General features: G+C 50.9%; 1 protein-coding gene across 1 annotated transcript in view; it reads left to right on the top strand.

Annotated features, from left to right (window-relative positions):
* ASAP1 (ArfGAP with SH3 domain, ankyrin repeat and PH domain 1) overlaps nt 1–13442 on the top strand; it is a 215333-nt gene that overhangs the window by 25846 nt on the left and 176045 nt on the right. The window contains exon 2 of the mRNA XM_070392346.1: nt 1372–1458. Coding sequence (XP_070248447.1) covers nt 1403–1458 — 56 coding nt within the window. The 5' untranslated portion in view covers nt 1372–1402. The remainder of the gene's footprint in view (nt 1–1371; nt 1459–13442) is intronic.

Here is a 13442-nt window from a genome sequence, read left to right as displayed (position 1 = left end):
TAAGAAGCCCCTGGAAAATGTTAAGCTGGGGGTGGGAAGGTGGGGAATGACAGTCAAATTGGTGTTTTCAATTTTTCATTCTGCATATCATCCAGTTATAAGGTGTGAACCTCGTTTGGATCTGGATTTTTAAAAACGAGTGTTAAATTTTTTAACATTCATGAGACTATTAGAAATTTGAACATTGAGTATCTGGTGAATTGAGGAACTGAACTACCTTTTTAGGTATGACAGTGGTATTGCAGTTATATTTTTTTTATAAAAGACCTTATCTTAGCCATACATGCTGTACTATATATGACTAAAATAATAAAATGGCTGGAATTTTTTTTGAAATAATAATGTTGGGAGGGAGGATTAGGGTACGGATGAGGTTGGATAGATTATGAATTGATGGTGATTGGGGCTGGGTGGCGGATACATGGGGTTCTCGGTACTCTTTATTTTTGTGTTTACAAACATCTCCAGAATAAAACATACATAAAGAAAACAGTTATTCTCGCTTCCGTGTGGGAGACCAGCTTTCCGAAGAAGAAATCAGTTAGGCAGCTGGAGCGGCCCCGGTGAGGATGATGGAGGGATGGTGGTTTGGTCCAGGGCTGGGCCAGTGGAGACAGAGAGAGGGAGATGGGCTGAGAGATCCTTCGGGAATTAGGGAGACAGGGCGTGGGGATGGATTGGATACAGGGGTGACGGAGGTGGCGGGTCAGGAGTGTCCCTGTGTCAGGCCCCAGATGGAGGAGCCGGGGATCTGAGGTGGGGCTCCCTGGAGGAGGACCCCGCAGGTCCCTTCGCTCATCTTGTTCCCACAGCCCCACCTCGACTTCCCATCCATCCTGCGAATCGGAAGCGGTTCCCTTATGCAACACCTTTCATCCCAGACTTCCCGCACTCTGCAGGCTCAGCGGTTAATTAAGCTTCGATATGCACGCATTAATTAAAATCCTCTCTCGGGTTCGGAGGAGCTGAAATGTGGATCTTCATCTCTGTCTCCCTCCTTGCTGGGGCTGGTTCCCTTTGCTGGGACACCTCTGCTGTCCTGTGGGCACACAGCTGTCTGTCTGTCTGTCTGTCTGTGGCACCTGTCAGCACCCTTTGATTTCTTGTTTAGGAGCCTGGGTCTAGGGAAGTTAATGACTTGTAAATTGCTCTGCACTGTAGAGCTAGAAATAGAACGCAAGATGACGATTCCCGAGCCCTCGCGCACTGAGCGATGGCGGTGTCAGCCCGAGCGTGGCCTGCAGCGACGCGGCCGCCTGGCTGTGTCCCTGCACGTGCCTGGGCAGCCCCCCGCACTGGGAGAACACTCCGAGACGCTGCTCTGCCCAGGCCCCTGGATGACTCTTGTCCCTTTCTCCCTGCCCCATGCAGGTCGTCTTCTGGTGCGTGTGACACCTGAGACATGAGATCGTCAGCCTGCAGGCTCTCCAGTTTTTCGAGAGACACACTATGGAATCGGTGAGTGGTCTCAGCCCCGCTGCCGGAGGGCCCGGCCTGGGGAGTGTGGAGGGATTCTTTGGAGGGGCGGGTGGGGGGTTGAAGTGCACAGTGTGACCCAACTCAAGGCCTTGGATGTGAGCATCACGGTGAACAGATTGCTGGGGGGTACTTGTCTACCTGTCGACTTACCCAAGTGCCTCGGGTCACCTGACCTGTCTCCTTTATTCAGAAGGAAAGGTGGGAGGCGGAGGTACCAGAATGAAGTCAGATGTAGGAGCAGCCAGGACCCCGCCAACAATTATGGGCACTATTCTAGCCGAGTGACTTTTCAGAAATATTCCCTCCTCAGCCCACCCAGCGCGCCCACCAGGTCTGAGTGACGCCGTTCATTTTCAGATGAAGAACGTGCCCAGCTGGAACTGAAGTCAGTTTGTCCTGACTCCAGATCTCCAGCCTTTTCCCTCGATGCCAGGCTGCCTCTTGGTAGAAGTATGAATCGCCCCATTTTGCAGCTGGGAATACTGAGTGTAGGGACATATGATGGAGTCTAAGGACTCTGACCTCAGTGGGTGGAGGTCTGGGTTAGAAGACGAAAAAAATTACACTGGACAGGAAGATCCATGAAAACTAGGCAGAGCAAGTGCACGGAGCCTGAGAGGGTCTTAAGGTCACCAGGGCGCCCCACACAGGGTTGAGGTGCTGTGGCTGGTCTTCCCCGGGAGTCAGTGGGGGGTAGAAAGAGTATGGGTGCTGGAGGGGGCTCTGCCACCAACACTCCATCGGACCTCAGGTAGGTCGCTAACCTTCTCTGCACCTTCTGTTTTCTTATCTATGAAAGGCGGTGGTTTTTATTTTTCAGGTTTTGTATGGATAAAAAAAGGTATACAGCATAGCATCTTCTGTAAAGTAGGCACATAAAGTATTGTAATTATTCAAGTTTTAGGAGAAAAGCAATTTTTAAGGATGATTAGCCCAGCAGAAGTGCCCAGAATGGGTGGGAGAGGTGAGTGGCCGGAGGGAGGGAGACCATCCTGAGAGGCTGTGACAGGGGACTGTTACCACCTTCCAGGATGAATGAACTGCTTATCTTCCGAGATTGGCGTCTACAGGGTTACCTGGAGTCATGTCGTATTTGGTTTTGTTTTTTAAATCGAGAGTCCAACACAAAGGTGACATTGATCTCGCAGGTGTCTCTTTTGGGGACGTGAATTATAATTGCAATAACTCAGCGCATGACTCAGGATGAGGTTTTGCTCTGAATGGTGTAAAATCTAAAAGAACATCGACTTAAAGAAGATACAGGTCTATTTCTCTCTTACCTAAACATGCAGACACAGGTGGTGCAGGGCGCTCCAGCGCTGTCTGCGAGACCCCGGCTTTCCTGGGGCAGGGGGGCAGTACTGCCCTGCACAGGGAGTGCGGGAGGCAGGTGGGGGGGCCGGGCTCCGGAGGTTCCGGGTGCCAGTTACATGGTGTAGAAGTTAATTCCTTGGATGGGATACTTATGACATAGACCATTTTATGTACAGTAAGTCCTCACGTACCATTGTCTTTGAGTTCTGCAACTTTAAGCAAAACAACATAAAACAAAACCAATTTCACCATAAGCTCATTGATGCAAATAAGGGTCAAGTTCCGGCAGCATCTCATTAATGTCCTAACAAAATGCCATTAACTGAGGACCTATTATATTATAGTGACATATATTACGAATACAGCAAACCCACACTCTCTTAACTATGACAAAAAGCCCAACACCTTTATCTCAGATGTTTCTTTCTTTGTTGGCTGATCCCTATAACATAGGTCAAGCAATTGCTTATTACTTATGTGCGAGGGACTGGGCTAGGGTGCTTGCACACATGATGCCAGCAGCAGACGGGCCCCGTCCTCAGGGGACTGTCTGTCTAGAGGAAAAGGAAAGATGTCAATCATACAGACTGACAGCCACTGGCCGAGGCCCCGTGTGGGACGCCCTGGGGCACCTAGATCCAGCCAGGCGACTAACTTCTATTTGCATCTCCCCCCACTCCGTGATGGGAGAAGAGGTGCAGTGCCAGTGGGTAAGACTGTAGGCGCATGATGGCTCCTTCCCTCTGGTCTCCGTTAACCGGCCCCGAGAAGGGGTCAGCTTTTCCTTCCCTTGTTGGTCACTGTGACAGACCCCAGCCTCCACCTGGCGTCCTGGGAGCACCCGTGCTGGAGCTCGGAGCTCCAAGCTGAGAAGGGGAACCCACAGGAGCAGAGACTTGCTCCATCATCAAGGCCAAGTCCAGGGGCCTCTTGCGTTGTTAGGCTATTAAAATAAGTGCATGAATGAATGAATGGTTGACTGAATGAATGAAGGAATAAAATCACATCCACAACCATGCAGTTGTCATCCCTGGGGAAGCTCAAGGTGTTTCCTTTATTCACCCAAAATGCTACCAGGCCCAGGAGAGGCGGGGGATGAGCAGCAAATGGAAACTGAATTGAATTCTGAGCCAGCAGTAGAATTCAGTTGGCCTTATTTTTAGGGATTTTCTCTGTAGGTAGAAACGAACTGATCTAAACTTTAGACGCGCCCACACCAAGCCCAGGAGCAACCGTTGTGACTGCCCCCGCCCCCCACCCCTCCACTGCCTTTGCCTTTCCCAAGCTCAAGGCGGACGCCCTGTCATTAGTGTGCCGCCAGCTGTCAGCCAAATTGAATTTCCCTGAGCACAGCTGATGTCCCTCTTTGGCCGCAGGACAGGGGTCAGGGAGTGAGCACTGCACATGGGCGGGAAATGTGTCCCTTGCGCTGACCTCTGAACTCCGAGCTGCATTTCTGACATTGTTGGGAGGGCTGGGTGGGAAGCCTGTGACTTCTGGATGTACTAGTAGAAGGAAAAGAAACGTGTTTTAGAAAAAACACTAATATTCCAGTTCTACCGAGAACGCACATTCACTATAATTGAGGCTGTTAATTCCAGGGCATCGGCCATTCCTCAGTCCCATGCAGAGAGGAAGACGCTTCTGCAGGGACAGATTGGGAAAGTGTGGTGATTCGGGTTTGTTTCCTGCTGTCCTTCCCTCCCTCCCTCCCTCTGTTGTTTCCTGCCGTCCTTCCCTCCCTCCCTTAGCCTTCAACGTGTGTGGAGCAGCGCCCATGTGCCACACCCTGGACGCCAGGAAAACAGATGAGTGAGGCTCATTACAAAGCCTTCCTGAGCTCTCCTTTCATTTCATTTTATTTTTTATTGTTTCAAATGTATTTTTATTGATTTCAGAGAGGAAGGGAGAGGGAGAGAGAGAGAGATAGAAACATTGATGATGAGAGAGAATCATGGATCGGTTGCCTCCTGCACGCCCTCCACTGGGGATCGAGCTCACAACCTGGGCATGTGCCCTGATGGGGAATCGAAGCGTGACCTCCTGGTTCATAGGTCAACGCTCAACCACTGAGCCATACCGGCTGGGCTCTCCTTTCATTTTAAAATGTTTATTCTACAAATGTGTATTGAGCATCTAATTCGCTCCAGTCTCTTAGTAGAGACCAAAGACAGTCCCTCCTCCTGCCGAGTTTATACGTTATTAATTGTTTCGCTCGCTCACTCAGCAAACACTTTCTGGGCACCTGCAGTGAGCCAGGGATGGGGCCAGCTGCTGGGATGCCGAGATGAACAGAGCGTAGCCTCTGTTTCAATGGGGCTGAAGGATGAGACAATATTGTGCTTGTCTCCTAGGGCCCCAGGAACTAAGTAGCTCGGACTCAGTGGCTTAATCGAAATGTATTGTCTCGTAATTCCGGAGGCTGGGAGTCAGGTTCTGCTGTCTTCCCAGCGAAGAGACGAGCTCACGGGGATTGGAGAGCTGTAGGAGGCCCGTGGCTGGCAACTGGCAGGAGTGGGATTCAGTTGCAGGGAGTCTGGTCCTGGAGCCTAGAATTCCCACTGTCCTCACCCGTTATGATAACGTCCCTAGGCCCTAAGGAAAGCCTTTTAAGGTAAGCCCCCCCCCCCCCCCCCCCCCGCCCCCAGTCTCAAAGCTTTGGGATTATTTACAATCCACTTGGCTTCCAGGAGGCATTTGACCCAGCTGACCGTTTCTCCCTCTGGCAGCCCACCCGGATTTCTCCTTGGGACTCTGCCTTCTGTCTTGGTCTCAGAGTAGGGTGCCCCTCGACCCAGACAACTCCAGATGTTGTTGAAAACCCTCTGTAGGCTGACTCCTTCCAGATCCGACCTCCAGCTACACCTGCCCTCTGAGTTCCAGACTCGAGTGTCCCACATGCCTAATTATATCTCCATCTGGAAGTCCAGCAGGCGGCTCCAGCTTATACATCCACCGTGGGTTTTTCTCCCAACATCTCCTTCATGAGATGCTAGGCCTCTGTTGGAAGCCATCTGAGGTCCCAGCGCCCCTGCCGCCTCACCTCCAATGAAGTCCAGATTCCTCACTGTGGCCTGCGAGGGCCAGCGTGACCCAGCCCTGCTCCCTTGTCTGCCCGCCCCGTTCCCTCCCAGGCGTCAGCCACTGGCCTCTTCCTGGCCTCGGGACTCTGCCTCATGTTGCTTTCTGCCTGTGGGGCCCCTCTCCCTGCACCTCCTGTCCCCCTACTCCCTGCTCCCCACAGGAGCAACACCCTTTTCGTGTAGTCCCAGCCTCAGTTTCCTCAGGGGCCTTCCCTCCCCACCCCATCGCCTCCGTGGGCCGCTTCCTAGCCCTGGTGACAGTCTGGAATCATTTGTGTGTTCACTTGGGCCTGTCTATGCCCCTGTGCCCTCCCCACTCCCCCCAGACCACAAGCTCCCAACAGACAGTGTGGTGACTGCTTGTCCACTAACGTTACCCTGGAGCCTGGCCCAGAGCCTGGCATGTAGTGGCTGTTCAGTAACTACATGTGATTGTTGAAATCAAATCAGTGGCCCTGCTAAATCCATCATGAACATAAAAGGCCAATTCCAGGCCTGTTACTTGTACAAGAATCCTTTCTCAAGCAAGGCGGGACTGATTTGGGCGTGCAGGTGACTGAGAATTGGGTGGAAATGAATAAACAAAAACAAACTCATTCTACAGACCACCAGATGGTGGGTACCAGAGGGGAAGGGGGACGGGGAGAAGGCAAAATGGGGAAAGGGGTCAGATGTGTGGCGACGGCTGGAAGTTAGCCTTTGGGTGGCGAGCACACTAGAGTGTACACAGATATCAGATTACAGGGCCGTCCACCTGCAGCTTAGGCAGTGTTGCCACCCAGTGTTGCCTCAGTTTACAAGAGGACGGGAGAAAGAAAAGATTGGGTGGGACCTGGGCTTTTCTATACTCCCTGGTCTCTGTTTTCACGTTTCTTCAAAACATTAGCACTTACAAAGGTCATCTTAGGGAAAACAGCAGCCTGGGATATCCGATCCACGCTAGAGTTGATTTGATTTGGGTTTAAAATGGAAACTATGATCTAATGCAGTGATGGTGAACCTTTTGAGCTGGGCGTGTCAGCATTTTGAAAAACCCTAACTTAACTCTGGTGCCGTGTCACATATAGAAATTTTTTGATATTTGCAACCTTAATAAAACAAAGACTTATATTTTTGATATTTATTTTATATATTTAGATGCCATTTAACAAAGAAAAATCAACCAAAAAAATGAGTTCGAATGTCACCTCTGACACGCATGTCGTAGGTTCGCCATCACTGGCCTAAGGCATTTTACAGAATTGAGTAAAGAACCATTTTCTTTGTAAAAGAGAGAGAGAGAGAGAGAGAGAGAGAGAGAGATGTGGGACGCTCCGTGGGGGTTACCGTCGTGCCCAAAGCTCCTGAAAGGGATTCCAGGCAGATGTTTGGGGTTTGATGCTCAAAAGCTACTTCACAGGTTTCCTGAGAATCGATACCTCCCCCCCCCCCCCCCCCCCCCAGCCACCGCAACGCCACCGCCTCCCCCGGGAGGATGTGCTTGGCAGAGCCAAGCGGAGGGGGCTTTGGCTGCAGACGGGCCATTAGCAGGACTGGCTGCGTGCGCTCTGCCGGGCTCCTCACCGCGCCGCCTCCCCATCCACAGCATCGTCATCGACTGTGAGAGTCTCAGGCCACACACCTTGACCGAGGTGTCTGCTTCTGGCTGCTCCTCCAGGGTGAGTCAGGGTGGTCAGACGTTCCCAAACTGGGAATTTGGTGACAGAGAAGATTGGAAATGGAGTTTTCACCAGGAGATTGCAAGTGGCCGTCCAGTGTCCACCGTGGGCAAGGCTCTGTGGCTGGTGTGGTGGCCCAGGCTGCTGTCTGAATTCCCTTGTGCCCCCACCCCCTCCTCAGCACCAGATAGGAGGTGGGTTCTCTGGGTAGCAGGAAAGGGGAGGTGACCATTATAACCCAGAATGAATGCTTGTCTGCAGACCCGGTTGTAAATTACACAGTGAAGCCGACGGCTTTGATGTTGCACCTGAAAAGCTGTAATCGGCCCATCCTTCGTGCCGGTCTGTCCCGTGCGTGGAGGAGACAGTGGGTCCTGTCTGTATTTTAATCAGAGAAGCCCTTCCCTGCTGGCAACTTGAGATCAGTCCATTTGGTCTCAGAGTGTGTCCTCTGGTTTGAGTCTCCGATCGATCGCCTTTGGATTGCCTTTATCTAATTTGGTGTTCAAGGCCTCACAGGACCTGGAGGGGCATGATGGGAGGTTGACTTACCCTGTGTCAGCTCATGCAATCTTAGAAGATTCTAGTTCCCTCCCCAGGGGCTCAACTGAGAGTCTAGATGAGTGTAGACAAGTGTGGCCTGTGCACGAGGGGCCGTCTTTACTGGGAGCCGTAAGAGGGGGGTGGCCTGTCGGAGGGGAGCCAGGAGACTGGTACCCAGACTGATGGGGGGTTGGGCAGATCCTCCCGCATCCCTAGGGTACTGTTTCGTGTCAGTTGGGCGTCTTTCAGTGGCATGCAGTGGGGCAGAAAGGAAAGTCCAAGGTTAGAGCTAGAGCTGACTTCAGGCACTCCTGGATCCAGGGTCGCCACTGGGGTCATCTGCACTCGGTCCCTTCGTCAGTTACGGTCCTTTGTATGTCAACACCTCCTCGCTCTGGGACCTTGGGCAAGCCACTAACCCCATGAGCTTCGCTTTCCTCCCGCAGCGAGGATTGAACGAGCCGGTTCATGAAAGCACCTAGCACAGTGCGGGTGCAGCCAGTTGTGTCGGGAGAGGTGGACAGTTGCCTCAGCTTTCATTCCAAGTCCTGGGAAGCCATCACTGTAATCCCTTGTCTGCCTGAGTCAGGGCTCCTCGCTGCTGCCCAAACACTGTGCCATATGGTAGCCACCAGCCACAGGTGGCCACTGAAGACTGACAGCTGGCTGGCTGGTCCGAATGGAGATGCCCTGTGAGTATAACGCAGACCAGTCTTTAAGACTTTGAAACAAAAGGATATCAACTGTGATAGTCATAATTCACGGTGAAGTAGTAATATTTTGGATATATTGGGTTAAATGATACTTATTATTAAAAAGAATCCCACCCGTTCCTTTTAACTTTTTAAAATGCAGTGACTGAATTCTTACAGCTATTTCCTGCCCATGTACCTGGGATCATTCCCTGGAATCCTTGTCTCAGGCTCGGCTTCTCGGGGCCCCGCCTGAGATGCATAGATGCCTCATAGAAGGAGAAACAGGGGGGCAGCTGTGCAGCACGTCCCTGGGACACGTGTGCGTGAGTGGAGGGACGGGCTTCCTGACCAGACGTCTCCAACCTTTGGACCTGTGAGCCAGAGGCCAAGGGGCGAGGCCTCTGTGCCCAGCGTGGGCCACAGTGTCTGGCTCCCAGCCGCCACGCCCAGAGCCACAGTGAGTCAGCAGCTGAGTCAGTGAGGACAGCGCTGCCCAGATGAGCTCTGCCCGGTGCGATTCTGCCCGTGGCTCCTGGGAGTGTCTGGCCGCTGCAGGGAGGAGGGAGAGAGTGTCCAGCACATGCATGACATCGAGTGTTTATGGGTGTGATGTCCTTTTTTCTCTAACACCACCTCTGACCCCAGGCAACTTTCCAACTCTCCGGACACCAACGGGGTGTCCGGCGATCAATTCAGTTCTGACACTAAGTACCCGGAGTGAGCACAGACCCACAGGTTAGGGGCCCAGCTCCACTGGAGTGCTCCCTCCTCACACGCCAGTCACAAGTCTCAGGGGTGCTTCTGATTGACAGCCTGTAAATTCAGAGGCTTCCACAGCCCCTCATGTTCAATAATTGGTCAGAATGACTCACTAGACTCAGGAAAGCACTTGGCTTACTGTTACCAGTTTATTATAAAGGATACAACTCGGGAATGGCCAGTAAGGGCAGGTGTTGGGTGAGGAGTGCACAGTTCCCTGTCCTCTCCGGTCCCTGCCTTCCATCCAGCACGTGGATGTGGTCACCGACCAGAAGCTCCCCACCCCTGTAGTTGAGGGACTTTGTGCAGGTTTCATTACACAGTCACCATTGATTAAACCATCAGCCATCGGTGGTTGAGCTCCAGTCTCTCTGCCTCCTGGGGGTGGGGGTGGGGGGTGTCTCTCTGGTCACCATCCTGAAGCTATTCAGGCCCCTACCTGGGAGTCATCTCATTAGCATACAAAAGACCCTCTTGCCTTCTGCAGATTCCAGTGGTGTTAGGAGCTCTGTGCCAGAAACCAGGGACAAAGACCAAATACATGTTTTATTATTCCACAATGGGGCATAATATTAATGCGATCAGATGAGGAACATGTGGGGAGACCTGTGACTGGTGGGTTGCCTGGATCGTGGCATGTGGGAGGGAGGGAGGGAGGGAGGGAAGGAGGGAGGGAGGGAGATGCTCAGTCTCGCTGTATAGAACTGCTGGTGTGCGTCCACTCTTCATTAAGCATGCAAAGCACCTACTGTGTGCTCACGTTGTGCCAGGTCAGGACCAACATTGCAGCCAGATTGAACCTTCACAGCATCAACCCTAGCAGCTCAATTTGCTTTTAAGGCAACGTCCAGTCCTTGGCATGACATCCAAGGCTTTCCCTGGCAGCCCTGCCTTTCCATCCTTGGCTCTGATCCCTGCCAGCATGCGTCCTTCACTCTCATTGCACTGAGGTATTTGCAGGGCCCCACATCTGATGCACCTGCCAGACCTCCACCCACTTGTACTTGCTGTTCCCTCGGCCTAGGACACCCTTTGCCAGCCGTCCAACTTGCTCACTCTTCCAGGAGGCAGCTCAGCATCAACTCCTCCAGGCAGTCCTTCAGGATTTTCTCTGCCATTGCCCCATCGCTTCTCCATGTCCCCTGTACTGATTTCTCCTTGAACTTCAGTCATTTCAACAGACACATGTTGGCACTTACTATGTCGAAGGTACTGCACATTAACTCTAAGAATCCTCTGCTATCTGTCAGCATTGACGAAGTGCCAGAGGCCCAGCTAACCAATACGCGTATTATCTGACCTAATCCTCATGCTGCCCTATGAATAGGCACCAGTGTTAACCCACTTTTCAGGGTGGAAGCTGAGGATGGAAGAGGCTCACAGATAGTAAGTGATGGGCCAGGGTGCACCACACCAGCACTCGGACCCCAGGGCTCTCGTACTTCGCGGGGAAACAGTGCTCTTATTGCATTATCCCGAATCCTCTGCTTTCTCTGCCTCCCAGGTCAGTCTGGGTCCCAGCATTAAGCTGACAGCACATTCAAAATCGGATATTTTGAGCAGAGTTTAATAAAGGGCTCATCCGAGGTGTGGGTGAGGGGCGGGGAGGCGTATGGGATGGTGGGGTGCTCCCGGCTTCTCCGAAGAAGGTTTGAAGGGGTGAGGGAGGGGATGCCTCTGGCAACAGGAGGCAGAGAGGCTGTGTAGGGTCCTCAGACAGCAGCTGAGCAGCAGGAGCCGGAGTGGGAGGCACCCCTCCCTGCACGTTCTTAGTCCTCCAGCTGCCAAACCCAATCCGAAGCCGGAGGACCCAGGAGCCCTGTGATGTGTTGGGAGCAGATCAGGCGCCTGGGGTCTGGAGCAGGACAGGGAAGGCAGTCAGTGGATGGGCGTGGCGGGCCACCTGCACAGTCTCTGAGTGTCTGTGGGCTCCTGAGGGCCCAGCTCAGCCTTGCTCTGCAGCCAGGTGCTGGGGTGTGGCCCAGGAATCAGTAATGGTGACTGAGCTTCAGTGTTTGCTTGCCGACCATGTGTGCACTTGGGATTCTGAGTGTGTGTGTATCTGTCTGTATTATTTCTGAATGTGTATGTATGTGTGTGTATCTGTTCATGCTATTTCTGAGTGTGTATGTGTGTGTGTGGGGGGGTGTCCATGTTATTTCTGAGTATGTGTGTGTATGTGTGGGGGGGCATGTTATTTCTAAGTGTGTATGTATGTGTGGGGGGGGGAGGGGAGCATGTTATTTCTGAGTGTGTGTGTATGTGTGTGTATCTGTTCATGTTAGTGTGTATATGTGTGTATGTGGGGGTTCCATGTTATTTCTGAGTGTGTGTGTGTGTATCTGTTCATGTTATTTCTGAGTGTGTATGTATGTGTGTGTATCTGTTCATGTTATTTCTGAGTGTGTATGTGTGTGTGTGTGGGGAGCATGTTATTTCTGAATGTGTGTGTATGTGTGGGTATCTGTTCATGTTAGTGTGTATATGTGTATATGTGGGGGGGTCCATGTTATTTCTGAGTGTGTGTGTGTGGGGGGGTTCATGTTATTTCTGAATGTGTGTGTGTATCTGTTCATGTTATTTCTGAGTGCGTGTGTGTGTGTGTATGTGCATTATTAGGAAAGGAAAGAGAGTAAAAATTCCACCCAAGGTCTGGAGGAAGGACTGTAATCCATTATAATCTGAATTCTGTCTTTTCACTCACTTACACATACACAAATGCTGCCTGTAATACAGAAGGACAGTAGAATTTTTCACCCTCATGAAGACTGTTTGGGTTATGAGCTCTAGACATCCACAGTGTATACAAAATCAGATACATTAGGCAATGGAATCAGTGAAAAATATTTTCTTCCTCCAAATGTTTTGTCCTTACTTTTGTCAATGTGGCTTGAATTCTTAACCCTAAATGGAAAGATGGATAATGAAAGAAAACCCATTCTTGACCAAACAACACAGTACCAGCCTGCTGTCAAGTTATACATAATACATTGACTAATAAATATCACATCTACCTTATGTAAGTAAATAAACAACAAAACTCTGATTCTATTTCAGCTGTGGAAAGGCCACTGCATTTGTCTTTCTAGCAGGGAAAACAATTCTGGAACTTTAAGGTTGCCCTTGAAGGATGGGGCAGAACATGGATGTTAAAGCACAGCATTCTTTGAGCTTTATCATCCTACTTCCGGTTTGGAATCTGCCCTGTCTCTTCCCTCTTAATCAAATTGTTCAAAGGTTGTATGTAAGTAAAGTTGCTTCTTCAGAAACCCACGCACGGAGCCTGTTGGCTCCTCTGTGGCTGTATTTCTGAATCAATTCCTGAGATGACATTTAAGTGCTCCTAATATGTATTGTCTGTACTTGGTAAATTGAGACCCATCTTTTCAGTGATTCAATAACTTCACAAAATAAGCCTCGGTGACTGTCCTTGGAATAATTCAGTAGACTTCCTAAGCCTCTGAATATAGAATCTAAAACATAGAGAATAAGTTGGGGAAAAGGACTGATAGAATTCTCGTCATTTGACCACTTCTGAGCTTTTTTGTTGTTGTTCATTCTTAGTTGGTTCAGCATGTTCATAGGCCCAGCAGAAGTTAGAATTAGATTTCAGCTGCATATCAACAAAAGTCCAAATAACATCAGCAGTTAGAGTTTTTTCTTCTTTTTCTCAGACTAATGAAGTCTGGAGATAGACCAAAGTCAGGTGGTGCCTCCATGGGCTATCAGGGGCCCAAGCTGTTTCTGTCTCTGGTTTTGCCATCCTCATCATATTACCTGTTGCTCCAAAGTGACTGCTGGAGGGAGTGTCAGCCATCACATCCACGTTACCGGCAGCAGGATGGAAGAGGAGGGGAAGGATAGCAAGGGTCTTTCTCTTGACGAATTAGCTCTTTTTAAGACACTTTCCC

Source organism: Myotis yumanensis, unplaced genomic scaffold, assembly GCF_028538775.1.
Source record: "Myotis yumanensis isolate MYYU_CA2020_CCGP unplaced genomic scaffold, mMyoYum1.0.hap1 SCAF_15, whole genome shotgun sequence".
Lineage (NCBI taxonomy): Eukaryota > Metazoa > Chordata > Mammalia > Chiroptera > Vespertilionidae > Myotis > Myotis yumanensis.
This window is presented reverse-complemented; position numbering and strand designations above follow the sequence as displayed.